Source organism: Gopherus evgoodei, chromosome 16, assembly GCF_007399415.2.
Source record: "Gopherus evgoodei ecotype Sinaloan lineage chromosome 16, rGopEvg1_v1.p, whole genome shotgun sequence".
Classification (NCBI taxonomy): domain Eukaryota; kingdom Metazoa; phylum Chordata; order Testudines; family Testudinidae; genus Gopherus; species Gopherus evgoodei.
This window is the reverse complement of record NC_044337.1, coordinates 14,418,891-14,428,063: the sequence shown is the minus strand read 5'-3', so window position 1 is coordinate 14,428,063 and position 9,173 is coordinate 14,418,891. Positions and strand designations below refer to the sequence as shown.

The following is a 9,173-nucleotide window of genomic DNA, read 5'->3' as shown; positions in this document are numbered from 1 at the left end:
TATTGTTTGGATTCAAACATTTCCCTAGGGTGTTTGCAACCAAAACATTGCATGGAGAGGTTAGAAAGTGAAACTCACTTGCACCAAAAGCATAATAGACTAATATATCTTCATTATACACTTCTACCTCGATATGACGCTGTCCTCGGGAGCTAAAAAATCTTACCATATTATAGATGAAACCGCATTATATCGAACTTGCTTTGATCCACCAGAGTGCGCAGCCCCGCCCCCCCGGAGCACTGCTTTACCGTGTTATATCCAAATTTGTGTTATATTGGGGTAGAGGTGTGCCATCTGAGTGAATTGCAGGAAGGAAACACTGTGTAATTGGTGCATGTACATTTAAAGATCTAAGCTGATGGGTGTTTCGGCAGATACCAATAAACTCATCATCTTCCCCTCTGTTATCCTGCCCCAAGAATTTCCTTGACAGGATCCTTAAAAATATTTTAATAAAATGGTAGGGAAGATTTTAAAAAGCTTAGAAGTGTGGGGGGGCTTATTTTGGCTCCACGCTTTTTAGAGCATCATTCTAAACTTTAGCACCTCTGGCCTTTTCTCTGTCAAGCCTCTGTCCATAACCAGAGTTTTCTAGATTTGCTGTTAAAATCGAAAGCTTCACACCTTCATCATTAATAGAGACTGGTGAGGAATTAAGTGGGCAAGCAAACCTGAGTCAGTAGTTCTGTATATTGGGTCCCTTTTCTTCTGTTGCTTTTGTTTTTCCTTTGTTCATATCCCCGGAAAAACAAGGCTGGCATATCTGCCGTGCCTGCTCTGTGCTGCCGCCTTCTGGTCTCAATAGGGGAGGTTTGTCAAGATTCCAGAGAGATAATTGTTGTGGAAAATCGACCACACCATTGAATTTGGATCAGACAGCCCAAGGCTCTTTTATTGATTGCAAGTGTGCACACAGGGAGAGACAGCGTTTGCCTACGCAGAGGGTCAGCTGCTCTACCTATTACAAATTTCACTAAGCTTTTAAAGCTTAAAACCACAAAGCGTCGCTCAGCAATACATTCAATACATCCTTATTTGGCACTTACATTGCTAATTCTGCAAGACATAGCAACACACAATTGATAATTTCCTTATATGGTTCAGCTATTGCAAATTCAGTAGCACTCTGTCATAACTATCCTGTTTTTCTTGTTAGGTGGTCATGTGGGCCTAAATGTTCTGTGACCCTAGCTTGCGGTTACCTTAAGCAAGCAACTTATTGCTACAATATAACCCATAAAGCTGCAATGACTCCCCTAGGCCCCCCCCTATCCTCAGCTAGTACTTTTCCAGACAGTGTATCTGTGTAAACAAGTTTTAGGGAGGTTAGGGTTAGTACAGCCAAGGGCTTGGCCTGTAAAATCTTGACAACTGAAAAATCCCTGTTGTGAAGGGGAATAACAGAAAAGCCCCTGTTGCGGAGGGGATTTTATTTTCCCTATCATAATTAAGAATAAATACCATATTAATGTTGTTTTACTTACAGCAGCATGTTTTGAAGGTAGGGAAAGGATGTACTGTATCATGTTGAGATGAGGAAGTTATCTTCTCTCTCCAGTCCCAGTGTGCCACAGTCTTTAGGTATATTAAAGGGAAGTTCCCTGCCCCAACAAGCTTATAGTCTGAGAAGATACTGGTGGGAGAAGGAGAAAGAGACTTGTTTTCTTTTCCTCCTTGTCCTTGAGCACTTGGCCTTTCTAGGTAGCCAGGTTCACCTTTGAAGCCACAGTTTTGCAACCTTTGCTAGAGTAGATTCTATCTTCACTGGGATAGTCGGACATTGCTAAGGCAATCTTTATGATGAGGTCTTCATCTTCTTGGTGGCCTTGGTAGCGCACCTCCTCTTGGATGCACTCTTTCACATGTTTATATTCCAGGGGCAAGAAAGGGATGAAATAATCCACCAGGTTCTTCTGGATCAGCTTGCTATTCCAAAAACCACCTGGGGTGCGGGGGAGAGAAGAGAGAGAAAGATGTCTGTCCATGCATAGCTGGAATGAGCACATGTCACCACAATGTTTTGTTCTTCTACAAAGCCTGCTATCTGGGGATCTGAAAGCACTCTACAAACACTATTTGACCTATGTGGGGAGGTTTACAGTTGAGTTCTTTAAAATAATTATGTTGCAGGGATATAGTGCTGTGTACCAGTAGTGCACAGGTCATTCCACAGAGAACTGGGGCTGGACAATACACATGGGATCTCATGGACCTCACGAGCTCAGAAGTACTCACTGTTCCTGTTATTGAAAATCTCGGCAGATAGTATAGACTGCAGGTCCGTCAGGGGAATTTCTTCTCTTCCCTTCTGCCTCCTCCAGTGATCGAGCGCCACCTCTGTTATCTTATCCCCTCCTGCATTACTGTTAGGAGAGAAATGAACTGGATCATCAGAATGACCCTCAGCAAGGTATTATCGCAGGAACAATGCAAAGGGCCAGATTGTACCCCCTAGATCCATGCATGGAAGGAGCCCTCAGTGGATGGGTATGACTTGGGGAATCTATGCATATCTTATGAATTCTGTTCAATATTATGAACTCTCAATATGTATCTTTCTATATGTATCCATCAGAAGAAGAAATGGAAAGAACAGTGAAGCAGTTACAAATGGGAAAGCTGCAGGAATAGACAATATAAAGTTGAGTTGCTAAAAGCCAGTGGGACAAGTGCTATCAAAGCATTAGAAAAAATATATAAGAAGATGTTGGAGAAAGAGAAGGTACCGGAGGAGTGGCTAATGGCAACATTTGTACAATTCTGAAGGAAGGAGATCCTGTCACTCTGAATAATTGTAGATGTATAAGTTCTTCTGACTGACACGAGGGTTGGACAGGTTCAGTTACCACATATGGACAGTCTTTTGTCAGTGACCAAGGAGAGCATGTACAGCGAGGTACCCGAACCTGTGCAATATAACTGTAGCCTGATGAAAGCTATTAGCACCTGCTTCTCCCTTTGCCCTTGCTGACTCTGTTGGGTCACAGTTACTCACTAACCATTGGATTTCCTTACTTCAGGAAGAGGAAGATGGCCTTGCCGTAGTAGACACCATTGATAGCCTCGCGATGACTGAGGTACGGCATGATGGAGTCAATCAGACCATGCGGCATCTGGTCCATTTCAGAGAAAATGAAAAGCGACCTCGGACAGACGCTGACATTCCCTCGAATCCAGTTTTGCAGCTGCTCCTGTGGGGACGGGCAAGATGGTCGGTGAGCAGGGGGAGCTGGAAATCAAGATTGGAGCTGGATTATTTTTTCATGGGGGATTACACCGGTGCTCTATCTTGGAGGGACTATTAATGTAATGCTAGTGATATGTAAAGGTAATCAAATCTCACGTGTTAGAGTCTCCCATTGACTTCAGTGGGGGCAGTATGTCCATGTGTGTCGGTGAGGTATTTGTCTGGATATTGACTTCCATGAGACATTCGGTTTAACCATTGCCGGAAGGTCTAATCCTAAACTCATTAAAGTCAATGGGAGCTTTGGTTCAATAGGGCTGGGGGGGTGGGGGCAGAAATACTGAAAAGGATGGACCAATAATCTGATGTGCTGTGGTAAATTCTGTGTCTCTGTACATGAGGCCTGTAGATTCCTTGAGCTATAGTTCGCTGAAAGGATACAGTCAGATAGAATAGGTCTCAAATTTGACCTACTTCCTAAATGTTATAATCTAGTGACAAATTAAAAAGTCCAGTGTTTATGTAGGACCTACAGTAATAAATTTGGGGCAAACTCTGTGGCTAAAGCAAGAACTGGCTTGGACCTCACTTCAAACGTTGAACCAACCCAAGTGTTTGGAGAGGTTCAACAAGTTTGGTGAACTTTGTATCATTTTCCACTCCCCTCTGCACTGTCTGGTTATGCCCACGATGGGGAGCAGATGTGTTGAAATTCCCTGGGCAGTGTTATTCACACGCAGCCCCATATGTGATCTGCATGCAGGATTCCTGACCTATCCATCTCATTAGGAGAGTAGAGTCACAAAAGAAGTACCTTATACTGCTTTATATGTTCAGCGTGTGGGAAATGCAAGACTGCGTCATACTGATGGACGAACCTCCTCCTTGCTTCGTGATGCTGGTACAGGTTCCGTGCAATGATCTTGCTGACAAAGGTCTTGCCAGTGCCGGGCCAGCCATGGAAGGACATCACCAGGGGCTTCCTGGGCTGTTTGTGTCTGGAGTGCATGCTCAGTGCTTTCAGAACCACCTGGGTGGCGAGGTGCTGACCAAAGACTTTCTGTTCCAAAGCCATCTGCAGGGCTGGAGGCATGGTGGGAGGTCAGCGTCAGGAAGCACTTCATTGACCCTCCCTCCCCATGCTACTGCTGAGTCGCAGATGGGGAGAACATTCCCAGTTAACATTATCATGGAGCCATTTCCCTGTGTAACATGAACTGTAGGCACTGAACTGCTCCCTGTATCTGGCCCTCAGCGGCTGTTCATGGGAGCTAAGCAGCTTGCACGGGATACCTGGAGACTCCCAATATGTCTATCACTGTAGCTAGTGCCTCATACATGGGCCTGGGATGTGATCCTGTGGTTCTGGGGGGACGTGTTTGTTGAAATTCCTGGATCCTCTTTAACCACTTTTGGTGGCATGTAAGGTACCTAATAGATGAGGTAAGACATGTCTCCCTTGCTCCCCCCCCCTTCTCAAAGAAGAGCTGACATTTCAGTGGCAAGAAGCACTTCAAGGAACACTGCCTATAGGCAGAGGGAAATCTGTGTACCTTGAAGTAAATGGAGCTGTGCTAGTTTTCACCAACAAAGGATCTGGCTCAGAATCTGCAGCATAGTCTTTCAGGGAAAGGGTTAATTAAAGGCCTGGTGTTACTGGTGCTGAAAACACAAGGGGATTTCCTAGGCTGCCAGGCTCATGGGTTCTGGAACATTTCCAACAGGCCATTTAATGATCATCTCGGTTTCCATTTCTCAGCACTAATGCCCTGAAGGCAGGGCGAGAACTGCTGCCCAACTTCCTCTTTGGGGCGGCTGCTTGCTTCACAGACAGAGGCGGCAGGGCTCAGAGGCAGGACGGGCTAGTGGAGAAAGCCTGGGACTCTGAACCTAGCAGTTCTGAGTTGTAATCCCACCCCCAGACCTGACTCGTGCATCCAACATTCTCACCACTGATGTTGGGTTCTGCACAGGGGGGCCCATGGCCCTGGAGAGGAACAAGCAGGGAATGGGGTCTTGGGGGGAGAGGCAGTGCGGGACTGGGGCCTTGGGGGAAGGTACAGGGCATCAGGGGAAAGGGGTGGCACGGCTGCCCCCCCACACACACACTTTTAGGAAGTTTTTGCCACTCCTGGTTGTGCGGTATCTGAGCGCACAACTGGAAGCAGGGGCATTGGGAGGATTAATTAGCTCACGGCCTTAAATTCACTCCTGAATTATGCCAGCATAAAGCAGGGGATTCCTGGCAAGGGAAAAGTCCATCAAAGGAAAAGCAGTTGTGACATGAGGCATCTGCAACCTCTTCTCTGCCAGCGAAGACCCATGGAATGGGAGGATGGGCATGGCCAGGGCATGCAGTCAGGTCCATTCCCTGGCCAGTCTCTGTCAGGTTGAGCCCTGCTCTGGTGGGAAGGAAAGCTGACTTTTCCCATCAGAACTGCTGCCTGAAAAGGCAGCCTGCACTTCCCCAGTTAGAATCCCTTCACCCAGAATGCAATCGCATTCCTGAGGTCAGCAGGGCCCTTGGATTCCTCCGCCCACGTCATCGCTTGCTGCTGCTATTACCTGGTATGTCCAAGGTGTCCTTCATATTGCAGCACTCCAGGAAGTGGCACTTAAGCCAGGAGGCGGGGGAGAAGAGCTGCCACATGACAGCTGCCCCGCAGAAAGCAAGTGAGGTGGTGATGGGCTCCAGAGCTGACACCAAAGTGGGCACCAGAGCGAAGAATCCAGCCACGTTCAGAAGCTTCATGGCAGGAGCTGAATGCCAGCCTGGCTCGGTGAAAGCAAAAGGGAAAGCACCAGAACATGACTTCCCGATGTGTTTCTGCAATCTCAGGATGTTCTGAGAGCTGGAGGCTAGTTCCCATTAGCGTGGATAAGCCACTGAAGCAATAACAATAATTGAGTCATCATCACATTATTATATTTGGTGTTAGCCTAAAGGCAAAGTCTCATCCTGAGCTGGGTTATGTTCCTGTTGGGAGGGAGGGGGGAGGCCGCGAGCTTCTTTGGCCCACTCTTTCATGCTCCCATGTAGCAACTGAACAGGATCCCAGCCTTGAGATTTCTAGAGGGAGTTGCTAGGGTGAATGCTGCCTAGCCTCAAGACCCTGCACATTTGGGGCTTGATCCTATGAGGTGCGGAGCTCCTTGAATCCCCCTGACTTCTGCAGGAATGGAGGGCACTTAGCACCTTGCAGGACTGAGCCTTTCGCCAGCAGATACAGTACCGTTGGAGAGCATCTTGTTCCTTTTTAAAGTAAAGCCCTCTACAGAGCAGGTTCCATTGACTGGGCTGCCCTGGCAAGGTGTCTCGGGATCATTCTGGGCAGCTCCAGTCTCCATGCCCTGCACAGCTTGGTCGATTGGAGAGGATATGCAAAGTCCCCGATCGGGAACAGGATGTGTGTAAGCTTGAAAACGAATTCATCCTCTGGAAAAACATTTGAAATAATTTTCTCTGCAATGACCAGTAAAGGTGTTCTGAAAATGATTTTTCCCCTGTGGAAAAATTTCAGGTTTTGTTAAAAAAAATATCAAATACTGATTATTTTTTTCAACAATCTCCCCCCTCCCCTTCATATTATTGACAGAAGTGATTTCTTTTGGTTTTGACTAAATCTTATTTTTCAATGAAAAAAGTGTTCATTGGAAAAATTCCAACCAGCTTTATTTGCCAGTCAAGACTTGTGTTAAAGATTTGGTGTCTCTTTCACCAGCTGATGGCTGGGGATGTTCACCTGCAATGGGGTGTCCATCCCACACAGGACTCGAAGGGGTTAAGCTGGTCATGTGGGCCTAGGAACCCCACAAGCTGCACCTGGAGGAAGAGCCTGGGAGCAGGGACTTGATTGCAAGCAGGTTCAGCTGTGCAGGAATAGGTGGGGCTTACACAGACAGGGGCTGTTGCTGGGAAAGGGGTAGTCACTCCCTGGGAAGAGGGAAGAGTGTTTGGAGTTGGTATATCCCAGGAGTGGGGAACTAGGAAAATTAGGAAACAGTCCAGAGAAAGACCAGTGAGGGCTGGGAGAGTAGAGCCCAGAACTGCCAGGTGGAGGATCCCTGGACTGGAACCTGGAGTAGACGGCAGGCCTGGGTTTCCCTATACACTGTCAGGGAAGTGGCACTGATGGGGCAGTGAACTGGAAGACTGGCTGGGTCACTATGGGGAGTGACAGAGACTTTGGGGGACTGTACCGTGTATGGGGGGAGTGGGAATGCTGAGTGACCTGGCCAGAGGGCTGAATCATGAAGAGGATGCTGCGGTACTTGGCGTGAGAGAGGATCTGCAGACCTGAGACAATGCGACAGTGTGTGACCATGGAAAGGGTTGTGACCTCAAGAGCTAATCCCCAGAGTGACCAGGAGGAGGTGCCAGAGAAGCAGTGAGTGGTGCACCCTGTGACTTAGGCTTTTTACTGTTCTGTAGGGGATGAAGGCCAGGGAGGAGATTGGTAGAAAAGGAGAGGGGAGGAGAGAGAAGATCAGGAGGAAGAGAGAGGCAACAGACCAAGGGGAGAAATAGAAATGTTGAGGGGATAAAAAGGAGGAGGAGAATAGGAAGGAGAAGAGATACAAAATGGAGACCTGAGCCAGCAAGAGGAAGGTGGGTACAGCCATTCCTTTGATTTCCTGTACTGATGTGACGGGTGCTAAGTGCTCCGAGGAGCAAGGCAACAAGAGGCAGACAGGCTAGTCTAGTGGAGACCTGGATCAGGCCCCCAAGATCCAGCTTGTGTTCCTGGCTCTGCCACTGCTCTACTGTGTGATCTTGGGCGAGTCACTTTGTCTGTCTCAAGGGATAATGATACTGACCTCCTAGGTAAAGTACTTTGAGACCTTTGGATGAAAATCACTCTATAAGAGCTGGGTATCGTCATCGCTGAAAAGGACACCGCCAGGAACTTGGAGAGGAGTGTTCACTGCAGCATGGGTGGATAAGTAGGCATGGTGCATGTGTCCTGGAGAAACAGTTAACAGGCAGGAGTTTGTGAGGGTAATGGCACCAAAAAATAACCAGAGAACTAAGGATGGATATGAAAAAAAATAGTAAGCCCCAGTTTTAAGCTTTCCTTTTCAGTAACCAGATCCATAACCCCCTAGAGTTAACAGGAGTCTTTCGGGCTTGTGCTTGTGATTTTCTCCAAGAAAGCTCGTCTATCATCTTAAAGTTTGTATTGACTAGCCCCAATGTTCATGGTCCCTGAATGCTTTGTACATTGACTAAGCATTCCAGTGCCCTAATTGGTTTGTAACTTAGCTCAAGCTACCTGTTATCTGTGCTCCTGCTGACTGGTACAAGCCAGGGTCCATGCGGTGGATCAGTTAATGCTTGAATTGTCAAATATTTAGCAGGCTCCACTTTTTTCAACCACACTCAGCTGGAACTCCATTGGCCAACGAGCACCTTTCAGCACCTGGGGTGGTGGGTTTGGATTAATACTGTCCTTCAGCACCCTGGACAGCTCCCCTTCTTTTGCACATCTCCAGGTTTCCAATTAACACATTTGAAAGGGGAATTCAGAATCTTGGCCCAGGGAGGAGAACCTCCTGCCACAGCAATGTGAGGCCCAAATGCATATGACTCAGACTGCGGCAGGCTTCTCCTTTGTACTTGTGTTCTGTCCCACAGTTTAAAGTGGCATCTAGTCTTCCACGGAAGAGTGAGCATTTAACATACATATTTGGTGAGACCTCATCTCCTTCATGCTCGACCTCCTAAGAAATATATCTTTCTCCCAGTCACAGGATTCTATGCTCTATTGGTGAAACAAGGTAAGAGTTGCTTTAGATACAATGGAATATGGCCTCATTTGGTCTATTTGTCCATTACCACCCACACTTGTGTAGTCACAAAAGCAGTGCATTTGCTACCATTCTCCTTTAATAGCATGATACGCTCACTTGACACTGGTGTAAGTGAATAAACAAGGTGCAGAGCAAAGGAGAATCAGAGCCCTGGCCTCTAAACTGTGCCCCT

The 9,173-nt window shown here is 47.2% G+C and overlaps 1 protein-coding gene across 3 annotated transcripts; it reads right to left on the bottom strand.

Annotated features, from left to right (window-relative positions):
* Nucleotides 1-1,469: 1,469 nt before the first annotated feature.
* Nucleotides 1,470-6,152, bottom strand: LOC115635933 (torsin-1A-like). Of its 3 annotated transcripts, none has more exons than XM_030535319.1 (5): nucleotides 5,756-6,152; nucleotides 4,005-4,273; nucleotides 3,019-3,194; nucleotides 2,239-2,366; nucleotides 1,470-1,945 (listed from the first exon to the last, which is right to left on the bottom strand). In XM_030535319.1, the coding sequence occupies exons 1-5, from the start codon at nucleotides 5,940-5,942 to the stop codon at nucleotides 1,701-1,703; spliced, it is 1,005 nt and encodes a 334-aa protein (XP_030391179.1). In that variant the 5' UTR covers nucleotides 5,943-6,152; the 3' UTR covers nucleotides 1,470-1,700. The 3 variants fall into 3 exon arrangements, with proteins under 3 accessions (XP_030391179.1, XP_030391180.1, XP_030391181.1); XM_030535320.1 differs by having other exon boundaries at nucleotides 4,005-4,621; nucleotides 5,756-5,788; XM_030535321.1 differs by lacking the exon at nucleotides 5,756-6,152 and adding an exon at nucleotides 4,744-4,903.
* Nucleotides 6,153-9,173: the final 3,021 nt, after the last annotated feature.

Coding starts and splice junctions, on each gene's coding strand:
- LOC115635933 (XM_030535319.1), bottom strand. CDS start 5,942: ATGAAGCTTCTGAACGTGGCTGGATTCTTCGCTCTGGTGCCCACTTTG. Junction 3,195..4,004: donor AACATATAAAGCAGTATAAG/GTACTTCTTTTG, acceptor CCGTCCCCACAG/GAGCAGCTGCAAAACTGGAT. Junction 1,946..2,238: donor GATTTTCAATAACAGGAACA/GTGAGTACTTCT, acceptor CCCGCACCCCAG/GTGGTTTTTGGAATAGCAAG.